At 42.0% G+C, this 21,657-nt stretch overlaps 1 protein-coding gene across 3 annotated transcripts; it reads left to right on the forward strand.

The window, feature by feature from the left end:
- The first annotated feature begins 229 nt into the window (after positions 1-229).
- TNFSF15 (TNF superfamily member 15) lies at positions 230-19,308 on the forward strand. Of its 3 annotated transcripts, none has more exons than XM_039866784.1 (5): positions 230-318; positions 638-897; positions 13,161-13,203; positions 14,035-14,082; positions 17,281-19,308. In XM_039866784.1, exons 2-5 carry the CDS (start codon positions 673-675, stop codon positions 17,733-17,735), a joined length of 771 nt encoding a protein of 256 aa, XP_039722718.1. In that variant the 5' UTR covers positions 230-318; positions 638-672; the 3' UTR covers positions 17,736-19,308. The 3 variants fall into 3 exon arrangements, with proteins under 3 accessions (XP_039722718.1, XP_039722719.1, XP_039722720.1); XM_039866785.1 differs by lacking the exon at positions 230-318 and adding an exon at positions 413-427; XM_039866786.1 differs by lacking the exons at positions 230-318; positions 14,035-14,082 and having other exon boundaries at positions 513-897.
- The last annotated feature ends 2,349 nt before the right edge of the window (positions 19,309-21,657 follow it).

Here is a 21,657-nt window from a genome sequence, read left to right on the forward strand (position 1 = left end):
GGCAGAGGCGAGGACCCCAAGCCATGATTTAGAACACGAGCATGTCCCTAGCTTCTCTGTCTTAATCCCTGGACGACCTAGGACACATGCCTTCGCCTTCCAGAACTTTGGTATTCCCATCTGTGCAATGGGAACGGGCTCCTACAAGGCTCAAAAATGACGAGGGCTTGGCAGCACTTTGAAAAGTGGTGATGCAACCTTGATTTCCATTTCCCAGTCTGCAAGCCACATCGCACACCTCCCCATCCCTCACTTTCACTTCCAGAAGAAGCACACTCCCCAGACTGGCATACTGGCAGCCCTCCAGCACAGAAACAGGTATCTTTTAATTTGCTCCACCCATTGACTTGATGAATTATTTTTCTCCTCCTGCAGGGACTTTCCTGACTTCCTTCTGTAAGTGAAGGAAGGAGCACATGAGCACACTGTACGTAAATACACTTGGGAAGCTTTCTTCTTCTTCTTTTTTTTTTCTTAAACCAAACTTGGTTTCTGTTGTAGGCGGTGCATTCCCTAGCAAGGCGGGGCAGTGTGTTGTAGGGGGAGAGAAGGGAAGGCCAGGGGGAGGAGTAGGCAGTAATTAATTCACCCACTGTGAGAGCTGGTCTTCTATTTAATGGGGGGTCTCTCTGCCCAGAAGGAGTCAGAGCCGTCTCCAGGACCAGGAGGAGCATGGCAGAGGATCAGGGGCTGGGCTTTGGGGAAAGAGCCAGCATGGAAATGCTGCCGGAGGACGGCGGCTGCAGGCCCAAGGCCAGAGCTGGGCTCGCAGCCAAGAGCAGCAGCACCCGCTGGGCTCTCACCTGCTGCCTGGTGTTGCTCCCCATCCTGGCAGGACTCACCACCTACCTGCTCGTTGGCCAGCTCCGGGCCCAAGGAGAGGCCTGTGTGTTCCAGGTAAGCAAGACTTTCCACTGCCTGGGGGATCGGTAGACCCTCTGCAGGCTTCTGGCACCTATTGCAACCCTGGACAGAGCTCTTTGACTGTCAGGCTCCTTTTCTTTCTTACGTCTACATGCAAAGGAAATATGGATTGTGAGGGGTGGAGAGGCCCATCTGGGGTTTGTTCTCAATATTTCCAGGAAATGAATTGTCCCTTTCTATGCTTATATGGGAACACTTTCAAGCCACATATTTTTAGATAATTATAATCATAGTTCACTGATAATTTGGGAATGTTCCTTTTCTTTGGAAAAAAAAAACCCCTTTAAATTACATAACTAACACATGGTCATTGAAAAAAGTCAGAAAACACAGATGTGGAAAAGAAATAATAATTATTATTACCCATAACCCCATAGAGGTAACCACTCTAAAATGTTAACGTTTTGGAGTACGTAATTTCATATTTTTAATAAGATGGAATTATTTTGAATGTCCCAATTTGTTATCATTGAATTTATTGTTAATAAAGTCACAGCAGCATGAGGATAATACAAGTGGTTGTATTATATTCCTGTATATGTATTTGCTATAATTTATTTAATCAACCCCCTTTCTTGGGTTTAGAATACTTTTTCAATGCTCAAGAAAGAACTGTCTGCCAGATGGTCTTGCTGGGGTTAGGGGTTATGGGGGTTGGGAGGAGCTTAGTCAAAAAATATACATAAGGTCTAGGGAGAACAATGAGGGGGTACAGGTGTCAAGGCTAAAATGTATAATTCTGCACTAGGAACAACAAAAACGTTACAGCCTGAAGAATGTGCCATTCAAGTAATATCCCTTTAAAAAAAATGCTCTTGCATAATCTGTTGATGGCTGCTTTAACTTCAGTCCAAAGTATTAAATTCCAGAGAAGAAAACAGAGTTTTCAATGGATTTAATTGGAAACCTGGCTTCTGAGCAATACTGGCCAACTTCAAAGCAGAGAGGTGGTGAGCAAGCCATGGTGAATGTGTAACTCTCGCTGCTCCACCAAAGTCAGCAAACAGAATGTGCGCGATTCAGGCGGCAGCATCCATGGCCACATGCCATGGTTCAGAAAGTGTAGAAATATGCGGACAACCAGAAAATGCTGTTTATGTTAGAGGAGGCCTGCAGGGCGTGGGAGGTCAGGCTGTGAGTCCCGAACCTCCACGGTGCTGCTTCCCGGGAATCGAATGATGGCCGTGTCTAGTCAGTGCCAGGGGATTCTCTCCCTCTTCAGCTAGAAGAGACTGTTTTTGATGAGGCATTGAGCGACTCCAACAACCTGAGCTCTCCTGCGTTCTGAAGGGAAACACTCCCTCTGCCCAGGATGATGTCTGGGATCACCTGTATAGGCAGAAGCCAGAGAATATCTTTGTTGATCTAGAAGACCTTCAGATAAATAGAGTCCAGAAAGGGGCAAAAATTTGCCAAGTCAGAAAGAGAGTTTGAGAGACAAGCTGTCACTTTACAGGAAGCCTATGAGGGAAGGCACTGAGTGCTGCCCTATTGTAGGTATTCATGACATGAAAGGGCTAAATCTACATTCGATTATAGTTAAAGCATCTCCTGGGAGAGTGGACATGTGAGGACATTTGGAGCTGTGGTTTGGCCGGGAGATGTACTTCTTGGCGCATCAGAAGAGGAAGGGAAATGGGGGTGAGGCACATGTAACAATGGGGGTCCTGAAAAGAAACAGCTGGCCCATTCAAAGAAGAGAGTTTAAAGAAGAAAGTTTAAAGAATTTAAAATGGGTTCAAAGAAGGGTCTGTATGCTGAGATGCAGACAGAATAAAGGGAGCCTCTGGGGCTGAGAGCATCTTGGCGTTCGCAACAGTGGGAGGCCCATCACCACACTTTGGCCGGAAAGGGCAAAAGGAGGGAAGAGATTTAGAGGAACCCAAGGAAACCTAAAATGAAAGCGGGGAGGGCTGCCTGGAGGAGCTGGGGGCTGAGTAGGGGAAAGGCCTGTAATCTGTCAAAACAGCAGGGAGGGAGCATAAAAAAGGAGGGAAAACTTGCCATTCTGCTCCCAGCGGGCACGTGTGTTCAGTGATCAGCCTTGCAGGGCACCGGGAAGGGCCGAGAAGGGCAGAGAGGGTATCTGGAGGGGCTAAGGGATAATAACCAAGTCAGAGGAAATGAAAGATGGGATACAAGGAGGGAAACCCAAGTCACCACGCAGAGCCTGGATGGATGTGACAGTGAAATGTGAATTTGAATCCCAGCTCTGCCACCTCTGGCCACATGAAAATAGGCATGTGGCTGCATTTGTCTGAGCCTGTTTCCTTTTCTACCAAAAAAGGATACTAATATCAATTCTTTGACAGCACTAGGAAGGCAGGTGGGAGCAGTTGGTACTTGGGAATGGAGAGAGCTCTACTCACACAGTTACTGTGATGTGACTGTCACTCTATGCCAGGCACCAGACAGCTACTGAGAAAACTCGATCTTGGCCTCAGAGAGCTCCAAGTCTGATGCAAGACAAGAAAATAGGCTGTGTGCTGTGGAATTCCAGATGTCCCCCTACCCCAGCCTTGGGGGTAGTGGTGGTTCAGGAAAGGGCGTCTGAAGGAGGGAAGGAAGACACTGGTGGCAAGAGTGCTACACCTGAGGTCCTGGCCACCAACTCCATTACACATAAAAGCCCATCAGGCCATTGGAAGAAACGAGGCCTTTTAAGGTTGTCTAGCCTAAAGCTGGAAACCAGACCACTGGACACCCTGCTCAGTGCTCTCCTCCACAGTGTCAAGCTGCTCTTCTGATTTCCAAAAGATAGCTCCCAGTTAGTTCACTGAGAAAAAAAGGCTCATCTGGTCTCCAAAAGGATTAATATATATTTCAAAGAGAAACTTACGTACACGTTTTTCTAAAGTTAAATGCTCTAGGAAAAAGATGAGAAAAGAAATCTTTCCTTTCGGCAGGGAGAACTAAGTAAGCCTCTTAGTTTTAACCTGCTTTTGTCCTTATGATCTAGATCCTTCACTTAGTAAAACCTACATCTAGAACTTGAACCCAGATCAGTCTCCCCATAAGCCAGGGACATTCCACAAGCCCTACAAATACAAAGACCCACTGCAATCCCTTTGAGTAGATCCTCTCAAACTCACCTGGGGACAAATAACCACCTCAGTCTCCCCCTGCAGGCCCCTCTCCTTCATGTCTCAGCCCTTGTTCCCTTCTTCTCTTTACCTCCCCCAACCAAATTCCACTGTCTTCTGCCCACAGCCTTCAACTAGACTCATGGAATCTGAGATTGTTCATGGGATGAGTTTTCCATCCCCAAGTACGTAGTGGGCCAGGCCCAAGTTAATTCAACCCTAACACAAGGAGAATTAAGAGAGGAGGATCTCACAGCCTTTCTAATACATTCTTAGCAAGCCCAGCAGCAGAGGATAGGCCAATGATAATAATAACAATAAGAACGACATGGTGTTGACTCCTATTTCACATTTGTAGAGAGCTCTCACAAACATGATCCCACCGGATATTTACAGCAACCCAGAGATGCACTGAGGGTGTGAGCAGTCACACTTGGCAGATGAGGAACTTGAAACGAGAGAGTTTATGTGAGGACCCAAGGTCACAAGGCTGGAAAGAGACCAAGCTAGGTCTCAGAGTCGGCAAGTCCACGGCTCTTTTGGTTTTCATGTTGTTTCCCCACTCACAATCAAGCGTTATGATCACTGAAAGCAATTTCCATCCATTCCTTTAATAGATGAATGAATGGATCACCCGCATTAAAACAAGAAATTCTGTAAAGACAAGCCTGGGCTTGAGTCTCCATACAAGAGCCAAAATGATTCTCTGAAAGCTTTCACTGGATTGTGTCATGGCCTTGCCTCTGTGGCCTCATTTTTTACCACTCTCCCTCCTCTTCCCTTCCCCATCACTGGCCTCTTAGCCACCCTGGCTCCCCTCAGTTCTCCAGCACTCAAATATTCTCCTGTTCCCAGTCTTTACTTGGCTGTTCCCTCTCCCACGACTGTTCTCAGAGACTTCCTCATTCCATCCTTGCACCAACCACAAAAGACTGGCCTTGCTAAGAATCTCTTCTAATCTAACATGAAAAGGAGTTGAGGCTCAAAGGGGCTCAGGAAAAAAAAAAAAAAAGCGATCAAAGTACGTAACCTCTCTGAGGTTCAATTTTCTCATATTATCTACCTGACAAGTGCTGTGAGGATTCCAAGTAATCTCCATAAGGCCCCCAGTGAGTGCCTACCGACATGGACACTGGGTGTGTGTTTGTCCATTTCATTCCTCTAAGTAGAAAAGAACTAGGAGATGGAAACACCCATAGCCTAGGGGTCAGCAAGTATGGCCCAGAGGCCAAATCTCACCCACTTCCTGTTTTTTGTAAATAAAGTTTTATTGGAATGCAGCCACATCCATTCACTTATGCATTGTCTATGGCCGTTTTCAACCCACAACAGCAGAGTTGGGTAGTTGTGACAGAGGCTACACTGCCTGCCAGGTTAATGTTTACTATGTGGCCCTTTACAGAAAAGTTTGTTGACCCTTGATCTAGTCCAATCTCCTCATTTTACAGTTAAAGAAACCTAGGATCAGAGATGGAAAGGAAAAGTTCAGAGTCATAGAGCATGTTAAGAGGGCAGAGCCAGACCTAGATTCTATTTCTACGGTCGCTCTGCCTCATTCTACCAGAAAACAGGACGGACTACATGCTTGCTGGGTCCCCAGATACAGACATTGGAAAAGCAACAGCAACTGGTGTGGGGATGTTTCGAGTTTTTAGAAGCAGCAACAAGAACAGTTCAAGACTTTTAAAAATATATCTTTTAAACTGGATTCTTTCTTAAGGGTCATATAAGAAAAGATTCTGTGTGACAAACTCATTAATCAGGTACATTACAGAGCAGAAATCAAAATTAGATGTGAAAAGGTTTGGGATTAATGCCTTTAGGTGATGTGTCCATAAATACGGTCCTTCCATGCAATGGAAGACTGAAGCTGTCACTGTTTTTTTAAAAAATGAGGCATCTCTATATGTAAGGAAGGAAAGTTTCTCTTAGAGATGTCATAAAGAAAAAAAAACAAAGTGCGTGATGGCATATAGAACATGAAACACTTCATTTCTAAAAAAGATAACATATTCACATATATAAATATGTTTATAAATGCACAGATTATCTCGGGGAAGACAAAAGAAACTGGTGACTCTGCTAGTGTCCAGGTGGGGGAACCAGGGGAGACATTTTTAAACATATACCCTTGTATACAAAATGTATATGTTACTTAAACAAACAAAAAAACAGATACGTTAAAATGTTTTAGGTATTTAGACTTCCGGAGATTGTTAGGTAGATTTGCATCTTGGAAAAATCATGGGTCAGAGGTTCAAACCCAGTTTGAATTCTGGCCTAGCCACTTCTTAGCCATGTTACCTAACCTTCCTGGGCCTTAGCTTCTTTATGCATGAAATAAAGATAATTAGAAATAAAGTATTTAAGGTGTCTGGCAGAAAGTAAAGGATTAGTAAATGGTAATTAGGGAACTTCCCTGCTCATGGAAATTACCTCATAGAAAACAACTTCTCCATCTGCTCTGGAATCTGCCATCACCAGGCCAGAGAGCAGGTTTTGGCACTGAAAGGCTTTTCTTGGTCTCTGATGTTTGTGAGCTATCTCCGTGCCTTGTTCTCCACCCTGTCTTGCACCCTAAACCTACATTCAAATCCCTTCTTTACCTAGCTGCACTTGACCATGGCCTGGGCCTTCCTTAGGTCCTTAGTGGCTTCCACTGTACTCCAGATTGGTCCACAGACCCCACTGAACCACAGGCGCCCTGAAGCCAGGCCTCCATCTTCTCCAGACACTGTGCTCCAGGCATCACAGAACGCACCACACTGGCTCGACCCCACGCCTGATGCAGAGTGGGCACTCAGTATTATGCAATGAATTGTCAGGGATGTCATAGGAGGCATTGTTTCTCAGGACTCTACCAGTGCCCCATCTCTGTCCTTCGCTTCCAGGTCCTACCGGAATCACCCACACACGTTCTCTCCCATGTTCTCCCTGGTTTCCTCCAATCTCATTTCCACTCCTTCCTGAAAATCACGGCTATGCTCTTGGCCCTTATTCCCTGCACCCCACTAACCCCCCACAAACACATGCTCCTGAGAACACCGTATCTCCCCCTAGAACAGGACCCCACAGTGATGCTGGCTCAGGATTCACAGTTACACAGACTTGAGAGAAAGCCATGGCTCCACCACGTCACAGTTGTGACCTTACAATAATGTACTATAGACCAGACTCCATTCTAAGCTTTTCATACTTATGGTTTTGAGAAGAGTAAATAAGATCATGTTTATAAAGTCCTTAGTGTGCTGTCTGGCATAAAAACACATGCAACACATGGTTGCTGTTATTACAACAGGCATCATCTCAGTTAATCCTTGAACTCGCACAATGAGGAAAGGATTACTATTCTCTCCATCTAGAGATGATGAAACTGAGGCTTAGACTAGTTCAGCTACACGGCAAGTCATACAGTTAAAGTGTGACATTGAGGTCAAACACACCATATACATTCTTCCTAACTGCTATGCTAGTCTGCCTCTAGGTATAAGCCTATCAAATTATTCACCTTCTGAGGTGGTCAGGAGAATTCACCAATGACACCCTGAAAAGTGCCTGTCACATAGTAAGTACTCAATAAATGCTAGTCCCCTTCCTCCCCTGAGAGCACCGAGGTATACCTAGCACACAGAAAGTACTTATTAAGTGTCTGCTGGATGGAGAGAAGAATGGACAGATGCGCAAGGTACGTGACCTCCCTAAGCTTTATGCTTCCTGTCAATAACATGGAGAGGTTAACATGCTGTCTTCATAGCATCATGCTAAGAATTCTGCAAGAAGAAATCCAAAAAGCGATTGCCATAAAATAGATGCTCACCTTGGGTGAGCCCTTTTATCTCACTTGAGCTATTTCCTCGGTTGGCATGATGACAGTAATAATCCCCTTTCGGTGTTGTCTAGAGGAAATAGGGATGTCATAGGAGGCATTGCTTCTCAGGGTGTTGTCTAGAGGAAACAAACAGATAGTCGAGATAAGTTCTTTGTAAATTACAAAACACTGAGCACTCAGTGATGCTGCCTTTACTGTAGCCTCAGGAAGTCCCGGCATTCCTGGAACAGAAGCCCAAAGGTCAGGCTGTGGGCAAAGGGCAGAGAAACAAGGTAGTGGGGGTGAACTGCATAAGTGCAAAGAAAGGAGGGCAAGCGGAGCTGTGAGTGTGAATCTCAAACATCCGCTGGGAATTCCAGGATCCATTCATTCGCCTTTTAAAGTAAACACACACATCGCTCAATACCCAGTGTTCCTTACAGTCCTCAACAGACCACACACTGCCTGGCTGCAGCAGTACAGTGGCTGCCAAGAGATCTTCTTCCAGCCTGGTCTCTTTAATGAGGCCCAGCAGCTGGCAGCAGCAACTAGCTTGGGTTGTGAAATGTGTGGGGTGGGGTGTACATGCCATTCCCTCAACCCCTTTGCATTCTGAAAAGGCAGAAGTCCAGAAGCAAACTGTGGACTGAGGAAGCCTCTCCTGTGGGGAGAAGGAGGAAGCCTTCCAGAACTCTTAAATGATCCAAATCTGTTGGCCATAAAGAAACACAAAAGTGGCTTCTGTTTGTCACTGAAATGATAAAGCCAAAGAGAAACTCTACAGAACCAACAGCACATATCCCAAGCATTTATTGAGCCCAAAGAAAGAAGAAAAATGAATTAGATATTCATTTTATGTGTATGGTCTTTCTTAGCCATCGAAATAGTCCTGGGAGGAAAGAATCATTATCTACTTTTATTGATGAAGAAACAATCTCACTGAGGTTAGGTGACATGCCAAAGTCAGACCACTAGGAAATAACAGAGCCGCGGTTTCACATTTGTTCTGCGGCAAACACCATTTATTTGCTTTTCACCACTCTGAATATTGCATGTAAAGCCCTATCTGGTGCACCTTAGCAGATGATGAAATAAAATGGCCTTGGAATAAAACATTCTAGGTTGGCTTTATCCCTGTGTAAGTATAATCAGGGAAGCAAGAGGAAAAGTCAAGGAGGCAAATGTCTGTTTATTTGTTCCAGGAGGGAAATTATGAGTCCTAAAACACTCAGGCCCTTGCAATTGTGCAATTTATGAGGGAGAGAAATGGATATGTCTTCCTGTGTACAAACATACTAGAGAGTGACTATGGAACATGAGAAAAAGGCTAAATAGGTCATTAGTTTAAATACACTCTGGAATTTTTCTCAGGGAAATGCCAGCAAGAGAACCTCAAAGACCATCTTGCTTCAGGTTCAATCATCCACTGTGTATGTTCCACTGTTTATGAGGTTCCTGATATGTGCCAGGCTCTGTACTTGATCTAAAGGTTCAGATCCCAAATCCTCCATTTACTCTTTGACCATTGGCTTACAAATGCTATAAAAAGGTGAGATGCTCCTTTGAGAGTAGCTGGACAATTACATGAAGAACACACATAAACACCCAGCACAGGACCTGGCACCAGCCAGCACTCCACTAGACAGTAGTCTCCTCCTTTCCTTCATCCTTCTTTTTTATATGAAGTATTAGAGTCATTTCAAAAATGCCTATAGTAATCAGTTATGGTTAGTTTGAGTCAGGGATCACCAATCAACATATCAAAAAAATAAAATTGAAAAGAAAAGAAAATCAAATGAGAGTAAAAATTCTCTGACTTATAGGAAATAAGGGGCAAAATGCCCCAGCTTGCTTTTGTCTAAGAAATGCTGGTGGTGGTAGGCATGTATGCCCATGAACATATGCAGTTGCCTTTTCTGGCTCTGACTCAGCCAAAGCTCGCAACTTTCAACACACATTTCTGGAGCAATGACTATGCTCCAAGCAGAGCAGGATGAAAACCTGCAGAGGCCCCAGTTCTAAAAGAAATGTTTCAGTTACCTACCTCTAATATTAAAAATAATTTTTTGTTGTTGTTAATTTAAACAAAAACTCAAAGTTTGCATGTACTCTCGAATAAAAAGGTCTCTTTCTTAGTTTTTCTGGATTGCAAAACTCTGGCTAAAGTCACTGAAGCTGAACCTTACTCCTTCTTCTGCTTTTTTTTCTGCCTATCTTTCTGATGCCCAAGCATCAGCATATTTTTCCAATTGGATAAAGCCAACCTAGAATGTTTTATCCCAAGGCCATTTTATTTCATCATCTGCTAAGGTGCACAAGATAGGGCTTTACATGCAACTGTCCGAGGCACTAGGAATATAGTGGTGAGCAAGATAGGCCAGGTACACGTTTGCCTACAGCTTGAATTCTACTAAGAGAGAAAAGTAATAAACATACAAATAAGTAATATCACAAATATCACTTCAGGGAGTGATAATGCTCAGGAAGGGAAATAAAATTGGATCCTGGTTCTTAGCCAGTGGTTTGAGAAGGCATTTAAGGGGGAATAAATCACATTCTTTTGGGATGCTCTTCAATGCTGTGCCTAAACAAATTTGGAAGTCGATGTTGCAGGAACCAGCATCCTTTAGGAGGCACTGTTTCCTATATTCCCTGGAGTAACCCAAAAGCAATGGAAATGAGTCAAGGTAGGAGGACAGTAAGATTTTATTAGCCTGTTGTTTTCAGCAACCATCTGGAAAGTAGGCACTTAGCCAGCTCAAATGCATAAACCTTTCCCCAAATTAGCTACTATTTCTTCTTGTCAAATCTCTTCATTTATTTCTGCTTCCCGAGGCAATAATCTTCTTCCAATGATAGAATCATTATTAAGAGAAGTAGCAATGGAAGGCTTTAGATGTTGTTCTTGGAAAAAGAGTCTCGGGGACTCTGAAAATGTTGTGTTCTTCAACACCTGCCAGCTGGCACTATTGCAGCCTCCAGATGTTTAGTGGCATTCTGAGGCCACTAAAATCCATACATATCCTTTCATAATCGGAAATAAAAGGTGTGCCCAAGTCATAGAAACCCAGCAGAGCAAATAGGGAAAGATACTGAAACTCCCAAATACATGTTGATGACAAAGGGACTGTGAGCCAAAAGGAGCACTCTAAACTCTTAGCTGAGTGTCTTCTTCACCAAAAATAAGCAGAATGGTTAAGATTTCTCAGCAGAATGAGTAAAGCAGAGAAGGCCAACCAGGGAAGGTACCATTCTCTACACAAGGGGATGTAACCAAACGCCCCCTTCCCCATTTTCTTTGAGAACCCCGCCTTCAGCTTTCTGCCTTACCAAAGGACCAATTCTTCATCAGCTCTGCCACTGGCATGGCAAGTAAGGAAACAGGATACTTTGTTAAGTAAGTTCATTTCTAGGCTCCTTCTCCTCCTTCCAAACCCATCAAAGTTATCGATGCTGGACAAGTAGTCACATTAATTGGGTTTAGCTTTTCAAAGACCACTGTACTCATGACCCTATGCTAAATGTATGTAATATAGTTATCTGGCAGCAGAAATCTTTGCAATTTCCCAACTGCTCCCACACTCGATTGGGCCTCCTTACTCTTGCACAAGTTGTTAGCCTTTTCTGAAAAATGGCCATTACCTTTAATCACCTGGCTAATACCTACGGGACTTGTAAAACTCAGTTCAGAAGTAATTTCTCCTGATGCCCCCACCTCTGGGATGGGGATGTTAAATTAGGACTTTGAATGCCAAGATAAATGTCTCAATAAAGTGACGCTTTAGAAAAAGAGATGGATTAGAGAAAAGGAGAGAATCAATGCAGAAGAGATCTCTTAGGAGATTCTTGGAGGATCCAGGAGAGCAGCATGCTGAGACCTAGAGTGGTGGCACAAAAGACAAAAACTGCAAAATAGAAATGACAGTTTAGGTTTATGAAAGAAGAAAAGCAAATTTAAGCCTGGTAACTGAGGGGAAGCAGTAGTGGCACCATTAACAGAATTAGGAAGCAGAGAAAAGGGAACTAGAGAGACTATGAAGTCAGTTCATCAATCAAAGACAAGATCTTTGCCCTCAAGAGAGCTTAGGTTAGGTTAGGTAATGTGGCTTGGATGTAAAAAGAGCCTGACTGTGTGGGTTCTAACAAAATCACTGTTATCACAGAACTGTTCGTAGACCTAGACTTGGAAATGGCACAACCACATCCACATGGCCACACATATGCACATAGAGACATCTGTGCACACACCACCACATCACAGACACGTGTATATACACAGATACAGAACCACTCTTTCCTACGGATGGAGCTGTCTTCTCTTAAAGTCACACAGACACACAATTGCTCATTCACAAGCACACTCACACACACATATATGGGTTTTAAGATGTAAAACTGATCAAGTGTCCATGGTGACGGCGAGGATCACTGTGGGGACTGAGCAGTTATGAGAACCAAATCAAAGGACTCAGTTGAGTCAAAATCATTTCAGAGAAGGTTATTTGGAAATATTGTAAAGTGTAAAATGGTGATTTTATTCCTAAGCTAAGAGCTTAGTGTTACTCCTGAGCTTTCTATTCAGGCATGTATATCATGGTTCCTTCAGTTTCCATACATTCTCTGTACTGACTCACATATTCTGAGTTAATCTTCATCTCAAACCTGGGAGTTATCTAGGGCTACAGATGTTATTATTCCTATTTAATAAACAAGGACACCAAAGCTCAGAGGAGAAAAGTGTCTTGCTCAAGATCATATTGTTAATAAATGGTGGAATGGATTCAAGTCCAGGTCTGACTCCCTCCAAAGCTGTTATTTTTTTCATTCCCACGTGTATCTGAAATGGCTCACAAACTAGGATTGCAATGAAGAAAAACTCATCATGTATTGCAAGGAAACAAGGAAGGATTGTAGAGGATGATGAGAAGGAGAATATAGTCATTACTTCTTTTTTATATCATTTTCTAAACGATAGTTCCAATTTTTAAACTGTGGTGAAAAAAAGAAAATAAAGCAAGGGCCACTGTTTGTTTAAATAATAGAAGCAATGACAAGATGTTGGAGTGCCCTAGAATGGAACAGGAAAAGCTCTCAGGACAGAAACTTAAAGCTGAGCTTCAGAGACAAGCGTAACAGAGGAAAAGGTCACCAGGGTTCTGCAGGAGGAAAGGGGAGAGCTTGGTGCAGGATTCCCACCAACCAACAAATATTTTCATTCGCATTTCCCTCATTCCAGAGTACCCAGGCTAGGTAGCAGCAGCATCTGAATTAAATCCATACTGCGGGCAGCTGTGTGGGTGTTGGGGTCAAAAGATGGTCTAAACCATATCTTTCTTTCCCAATAGACTCCAAAAGGACAGGAGTTTGGACCTTCACATCAGCGAGCTTGTAAGTATGTTCTTATTTGATGCCTTTTATATGGGGAACAAGAATATATCTAGTAGTTCTGGTACGTAGGCAGTTCAGAGGAATGCAAACCCAGAGGAGAAGTGAGGGGCCTGCTTAGCTGCTAAGAAGGTAAAATGGTGCCATGGCCAAGTGCATGGCCTGTGGAATTGATGACCTTTGGGAAAATAATTTCCTGGGTCTCTGTCTCAGTTTACTCACCTAGAAAAATGGTTATAACAGTAACTGCCTCCCAGGGGTCATTTAGATTAAATTAGTTAATTCCTATAAAGGTATTAGAACAATGCCTAGCAAATCAAAAGTATGCAATGATTTTTCCTTTTTATCATCAACATCATCTTTATCTCTGCAGTTAGAACACACTCATCCAATATAATCATCTCTAAGAGCCAAAGGGAAATTCTGAGGATTTCTGGAGAACTGATAGAGAAACAGAGAACCAGAAAGGAAAAGGGACCTATCAAGGTCATATAGCTATAAAGTAGTTTCTACCCCGTTTGTCCAGGTAATCTAGCTGCCTCAGTGGGTATAGTTAAAGGACCAATGAGATGGCAAAAGGCCAGTTAGTTCCCACAGGAGGAAAGCAAAGGCAAGATGAGCTTTACTGAGCACTGACCATATGCCAGGATACATCCTAAGCACTCTCCATCCATGGTAGGAATTGATGCGCCCATCTTAGAAATAACAAAAGAAGAGTCTCAGGTTAGATAACCTGTCCAAAGTCATGGGGCCAAGATTTATTCAATGCCTCAAATGTTATCTTCACTCCAGTCACCCTCTTACTCATAGAAAGCTTTTTTTCCTTCATTACAGACGTACCTCCTGGCGCTGGTGGTGATAAGCCAAGGGCACATCTGACAGGTAATTCTCCTTAGAGTGTTTTCCAGGAGACCATGGGTCATGGGCCTGAGTTTTCTTTCAGCATGTTTGCCAAAACTTACTCTAGTAGCTTCAAACTGGAAACCACACCCTTTGATAAGAAACTCCTCTCCTCAGTTAAGGGTTTTCAGATATCTTCCTTCTTTGAGAGATCCAAACGCCCAGGTTTCTTGGGTATTTTCTTTCAGATTCTGTCAGCCGCCTACCTTTCACTACTGTTTCTCTCTTTCATTAATACACTCAGTCACTCAGAAATGGCTTTCCTTAGACTCTGAGATTCACGTAATTCAAAATCTGATCAAAAATGAACAATCCCAAGTTGCCAATTTATAGAGTCCATCCATATCCTACTCAAAATGAAGTTATTGGACATTTACATTCAGGCAGGTATTTCCAAAGAATTTCCACTGACATGAAGAAATTGAGAGCAATCTCATAATATCACCAATTGGCCAGCTCCCCAAATCTAGTGTTGAAATTTTGTCATCTCATATCTGGAGTTGTACATACCTCTAAGACTCCCGAAGGATGAGCAAAACAATGCAGAAAGATGTTAAAACCCCATTGGAAAACTAGAGTTAAAAAAGCAAGCATACTCTCCTGAACTATAAGAAAATTTGCAACCCACAGGGAGATATCCTTGGACAAGACATTTGTCTTAACATTTAATCCAGAGGAAGCTGTTTGTGGGGAGTTTTGCGTGAGAATTAGGACCAGAGATATGTCAAGTCACCATCACTTACCACTTGCCTATAAGAATAGGAGAGACTGATTTTCTATTAAATGGGAGGAGTAGAAATTGATAAGGGAATACAGGTTCTATTGAACTCCTAATATGTACCAGACACTGTGGTAGACATTTTACATCTATGGTTCATTTAATCTGCATATAAGCCAAATGACATGAGGAAACTGAGACTTGGGCAGCTAAATTCACTTGTTCCAAGTCACATGACTAAGAAGAGTGAGATCTGAGCTTGACTCTCAGAACTACACTGTTTCCATCACAACACACTTCCTACCCAAACTCCTACTTGCCGCTGTGTTGACACAGCTTATTGCAAGCCAATTTAACAGAACTTGCTTTATCTAGAGACTAAATGACTTTTGCTTTTGTATCATGTGGGAAGAGTTTTTCTTTTTTCATCTACTGCATCACCAATAAAGAAGAAGTAGAGACTATCACGGGTGACTAATAAAAATGCCTTTCACAGATTTTACAAAGAAGCAACAGAGCTCTCCAGAGGCCACTTAGTACAGGGGCTAGAGAAGACCACACACATTCTGAACATGTGTTGTAGTTGCAAAAGAAACAATAATCCAGTTGGCAATGGGAAAGATGATTTAGAAAAATCCAGGAACCAGGTTTCTGGTCAACCACCAGGTGTAACTAAGTGCTTCTTGAAACATAACCTGTCCCCAAACTGTGACCGATAGGACACAATGGTATTACTATGGATTTCAAAAGCAGTTGCAGAATTTAAAAAGTGTTTTCATTTTTCCTGAAAATTATTAGTTTTATTGCAGATTATCTTATTTAAAATAATGGTTTGATTCTATTCATTTTCGTGCTATAGACATACTTCATGAAAGCATGCATTCACGTGTTCTATAAAATGTATATGTGTAAATAATGAAAACATAAGAAAATATAAATATATATAAAATAAATTAGGCTTTTTTTTTAATCTGTCAAAATGAAAGATGCTAATTTAATTGAGGAAAGAAAATAAATATGTATTAAGTAATGCTGTATCCGGCTATCATGATAAAAATATCCATGTCTTTTTCATTAACATGATCTTCAGAACAGTACTGTGAGGGAGACTTATTTCCAGTTCACAGACAGAAAATTGAGACAAAGAGGAGAAGCTGATTAATAACCTAACATGTTGTAGAGTCAGAATTGGAACAGGGCCTTAGTTGCTGAGAGCCCTGTTCCCTGTTACTCCACGAGTCAATTACATTGGCTTATATTTAGTCCCTGTTAATGTGGAAGAAAGATTTCAAAAATGTCCTGGATCTCTGGTTCCAATATTTACCCTGCACGTTGATTTTTTATTAATTACTGCCTGGGTTTCATGTGGTCTTGGACCACGATGTTAAAAGGGAGTGACAAGAAACACCTGACTCTCTATGAAATGCCCTCTCTTTGTAGCACAGCATGTCTGAAGCAAAAAGCCTAGTAAAAGTGAATGTAGTTTAGATAATATTCCTAATAAATAGGGATTTTATACATACCATGTCTTCTAATCCTTTCCACAGATATTATCTCCTTTTTAAAAAAAAAAAAAAAGAGGAGGGAACGTCAAATAAAAAACAAATCCTGACAGAGTAAGGTGAGAGTTTATGCAAAAGGATTATTGCAGGATGGGGAAGAGGTGTAGGGAAGGGACTATTGCAGAATGGAGAGGTCAATTTCAATAGGGGGAGCCCCTAATCATAAAGTCTGCAAATGTCTCAAGAGTTAGGCTAAAAGGATTTTTCTTTTATAGAGAGGAGTACACAAAGCTAGAAAGAACCAAGTGTAGGGATGCAGGGAGAAAGGTCATGATAGGAGCAGAGGATATTTTAGAGGCCAGCCTATTATTGGGAGAGACTATACTGGCTCAGGCTGAGGGTGGGCCAAAGTTTGGGGGTCCTGGAGGAAGGAGAGAAGCTTCATCAGTTTGGTTAATGAGCATTTTGTTTTTGATGAATTAGTAAGGATAAAAGAGTTTGGTTAATCATTTATGAGGCAAAGAATGGGAAAGTGGAGGGTTTGATGTCTGGACTTGTCCTAGGTAAACAAGGGGGGAAGGGGTGGGATTCCCCAATCTTATCTAAGTCATTTGGGGAAGAGTACTTTTTGATAGTAAGCCGTTTTACAAAACGGAAGAGTGAGGAGATTTCTTAACTTTCATTGTTTTCCAGGATCACAGGGATCAGGTAAAATTTTTAATTGTCAAGTAAGAAAACTCCGGCTCAGAATGGCAAAGTAAGTTGCCTCAGGTCACCAGCCTAAGATGTTACTCTCTGAATAATTATCCACACACACATCCACACTCGTTCCTCCTCCAACAGCTTGTTAGCTATGGGTTTTAGTTCATCACTTTACTCTTTAAAAATGATATGAGACACTCTTTGCAAAGTCCGCAGGTTCTAACACAAACAAAATAAATCTCTCTCTTGTCTTTGCAGTTGTGAGACAAACTCCCACACAGCCTTTAAAAAATCAATTTCCAGCTCTGCACTGGGAACATGAACTTGGCTTGGCCTTCACTAAGAACCGAATGAACTACACCAATAAATTCCTTGTGATCCCAGAGTCGGGAGACTACTTCGTTTACTCCCAGGTCACATTCCGAGGCACCACATCTAAGTGTGGTGAGATCAGCCAAGGGCACAGACTGAACAGACCAGACGTCATCATCGTAGTCATCACCAAGGTAACGGACAGCTACCCTGACCCCACCCAGCTCCTAATGGGGACCAAGACAGTGTGTGAAAGAGGTAGCAACTGGTTCCAACCCATCTACCTAGGGGCCATGTTCTCCTTACAAGAAGGGGACAAGCTGATGGTAAACGTCAGTGACATCTCTTTGGTGGATTACACAAAAGAAGACAAGACCTTCTTCGGAGCCTTCTTGCTATAGGGGCAAGGCAGACATCATTGTGTGAAGGTCCTTTCCTCCTAGTACCTACTTTTCCTCATTTATATATAATTATAGCCGGGGTTTTCTTGGAGCATTCCAGAGAGATAGTGGTTTAGCTATGAAATTTAGGGCCCAAGAGTTCACACTTTAAATGCATTACTGATGAGAATACTAACTGGAAGAAGGCAGAAGAAAGCAGACATACTATTGTAGTTGCTTAGAAGTGATGAGTTTCTAAACTTTTAAACACTGGTCACCAAATGAAAGGATGAGATCTACTCAAAACATATCCACACCTTTCTACTACACCAGTGGGCCCAGTTGTCGTTCAATTCAATTATGAAGCATTTTCTTCAGTGCAAAAGTCTTGAATAAAATCCAAAGCCACAGAAAACAGTGTAAACCTTTCAGAGGAGAAATCTCAGATCGGTTTCCCCAAACACGGACTTTAATGCCTTGCCTAAAAAAAAAAAAATTTTAAAGCTGGTATTTTCATGAATGCTCTCCAAAAAAAAAGCTAGTTTTCATGCTATCTATGGCAAATGATAAAAACTACCTTACACTTTATTATGTAGACAAGAGTCAAAACAAGTAAGTATGAGTCCCACAGGCATATCAAAACTACAATAGCATTCACCAGTTTTCTTGAGCACCTACCTTCTGGGCACAACCGTAACCTAGAAGACACCATGAAGAATAAGGCAGACTCTAGTCGAAATTTACATTAACATCACCAGATGGCTCCTGGTCAAATATGTCTTAACGTACACCAAGGACTAACTTCGAGTCCTAAAAATAAATTTCTTCTGACAGTGTTACGTAGGGTTTCTGGAACGCTGCTGACTGTGTCAGATATCCATCTGGTTGGGTCACTTGAGAAGACTGAAGACAGATTTCTAGCTAACTAGACCAACTGTTCAACACCCTTGATTGATGCCAGGAGACAATGGACTTATTCTCTAAGGGAAAAAAAAAACCAATCACCAAGTGGAAAAGTTAACCTAAATGTACTTTGAGGTTTTATTTACAACTTTATATGCAGAATGTTATATGGATATTTTTCTCTTAATGTAGTCCACAGGATTTAAATGTAGGATTAGCTAATCAGTTCAGCTGAGGCTGCTTCCCTAGAGGGAGAGGCTGGACATTGAGAAGTTCCCTCCTGTGCTTCAATCCTCTAACCTGTATGATTTTCCTGTATTAATATGTCAAGGATGAAAAGAGCATTTCTGCTCTCTTAGCCTTTGTTGACTTGTCTGTAAAGCAGGAATCCACTAATTTGTTTCCCAGGATCAAATGCGTTCATGGGCATAAAACATATTAACTTTGAGCATTCTGTGAAGTCTGCAAGTATGTCAGTGTGACATGCGGAGTGACCTTCAGCACCCTAGGAGACCTCACAGATGGGTCTGAAAGCAGACTTGGCACTGAAATCATTCTTCCCCTTGTATCCTGGAGGATATAGAGACCAGAGGTGTGTGATGGGGCTCTTGAGCACAGTGATTGGTGTAGCGGTATGTGATCAGTATTTGTTGTTAGAATTAAATAAAAATTTCCAGTTGCTCAGTTTGGAGAGTAAGCCTCTAAAGCCTTCAGCTTCTCCAAACAGGAAGCACAGCGCTCAGTGGGAGCACAGAGGAGGGTGTGGTCTCCTCCACCTGGTTCAGAAGAGTCTGCATGAAGGAAGTGAAGCCTGAGCCAGTTCTGAAAGAGGGTGGGCGGGCAAGAGACAGCCTCAGAAAAGGGCATCTCAGTTGGAGGAAATACCCTTTACTTAAAGCAGAAAGGAAAGGTTTCTCAGTAACTACAAAACCAGCTTGAGAAGAGAATGTTTTCTCCACGGACTGACCAACTCCTAGAAGAATATTTTTTGGTAGATCAGCAATGTTTTATCAGTGACCCTCGACTGGCTCCATGATCATAACTAATGACTCATTAAGAAAATAAAATGCTCTTTCTGCATCTGCATGAGAGCACCAAGCAAGTTGGGATACAGGAAAGGATTTGCATAGTAGAGGCCAGAGTGGCCTGCCCATCTTCTCCACTAAAAGGATTTTTGTGCCAAGTGTCTACCAACTGTTCCATAGACGATCTGGTGGATTTGGAAGTTTATTCAAGAAACTGGTATTTCCTACTATCCTAAAACACTGGAAGCATTGGAAAATCCTCTCACATATTTATTTTGCTCCTGTCATAAGCTTGTTTATTGAAGAATGTATTGTGCTCAAGTTTTCACTGCTGAATTTGTTAAATTCTCTATAACACATCTTTTACTGTTTGGAAAGGCCCAGTCAAACATTCCTAGTAGGACTCAAGTCAGAACTTCTGTTTCCTAGGTATTATCTCCATGGCAAATATTCATGCTCTAGTTCTTAAAATGAAGTGGAAGAATGCTTTTTAAGAACATGTGGTAGACTTCTAAAAAGGAGTAAAGGGAATGAATTCAAAGGTTTGCAAGGGAAGCAAAATCATGCTTTAGAAAATAGTAAATTTAGGGGAAAATGCTTTACTGGTTCAATGTCTCTCAAAAGGCCAAATTCAAATCAATTCCACAAATATTTACTGAGTACCTACTCAACCTGGGGACACAAAGATAAATTATTTTAGTCTCAGATGTGTTTATTCTAACTGCTCAGCACCTCCATTGTCTGCAGATTCTTTAATTTACTTTAGTTATGTTAGCTAATTAATTAGCTAACTTTAGGCACATGGATATTTTCTCACTATGAAAATGGGTGCCATTTGATGAAGGATGATCATTAACAAAATGGTTTATTCTAAGTGACTTTTTAAAAAGCTACCCAAGGATAGTTTTTTTATAAATAAAAGAGGAGAAAATAAAGATACTGTTTTATAGTGGAATCCATTATTAAGCCAAATGTGGACACAGGTTATTATCTGCTGGACTCAAGTTTGGCCAGCAATACTCTTGAAAATAATATTAGAACTTTATGGATGACCCAGAGGTGCACTGAAGAGCCTGTGTCTCTTGGTAAATACAGGAACCATAATGAAAATACATGTCACTAGTATTTTGACCCTAGTATGGTTTAGACCTACTTGATAGAACAGAATTGCTTAACCTACTATAATTTCTAAATTTTTAAATTAAGGTTCAATACAATATGAAAGGGTATGCTGAAAAATATCTGGTTCGGTTCAATAGCAGGGCACGTCAGAGCCCTTGGCTCCATTTCAATCTAAGCAATGTCAACCTAGAGGAAATTCCACCTCGGTGTTCGTCAATAACCTCTCTGGGTTATAAAAGTTCAGCTAGCTCACTGTGCATGAGGCATGGTCATTGCCAACATTCTCTCACAAGGTATTTTCCAAGTCCTTTCTCAATCGTATTTCCATGATTATGACATTAGGGATTAATCCTTCAGGACAGGGTGGTTTACATTCTGCACCTTGCAAAACATGTGCAGAAGTCTCTTGCCTCAAGATTTCTTGCTCTCTTAGGGCCCAGAACCCTGGAAGTGTTTTGTCGTTTTTAGCCAATTTTTTTTTAAGTGTGTATCACTATCCTGGCTATTAACAGCTATTGCATCATATTGGCAGCTGGGCCTGATGAGAATTCAGTGGACTGTTAACTCCTGAATTCTTTTGCTCCGGTGGTGAGAGAGTATGGGTTAGAACACTCACATCTGTGCCCTGCCCCACTCCAACCATATTTACAATTTCCCGAGCTCTGAGACATATTTGCTCCTATCCCTTTCATCACCTCATTTTAAGAAGAATATACCATACCAGCTCAGATGAAAGTTACTTGCTCAGGGCCACACAAAGAGTTAATGGCAGATCCAGAGCTAGGATACCATCTTCCTGAATTATAATGCTAGGCTCATCCGATTATCCTCTGCTCTTAGCAAATAGTATTCATTTTAATAACTGGATGAGAAATTGGAAGAAGACATGAGAA

Source organism: Pteropus medius, unplaced genomic scaffold (genome assembly GCF_902729225.1).
Source record: "Pteropus medius unplaced genomic scaffold, Ma_sr-lr_union100, whole genome shotgun sequence".
NCBI classification, from domain to species: Eukaryota; Metazoa; Chordata; class Mammalia; order Chiroptera; family Pteropodidae; genus Pteropus; species Pteropus medius.

Coding starts and splice junctions, on each gene's coding strand:
- TNFSF15 (XM_039866784.1), top strand. CDS start 673: ATGGCAGAGGATCAGGGGCTGGGCTTTGGGGAAAGAGCCAGCATGGAA. Junction 13,204..14,034: donor ACCTTCACATCAGCGAGCTT/GTAAGTATGTTC, acceptor CCTTCATTACAG/ACGTACCTCCTGGCGCTGGT. Junction 14,083..17,280: donor GCCAAGGGCACATCTGACAG/GTAATTCTCCTT, acceptor TTGTCTTTGCAG/TTGTGAGACAAACTCCCACA.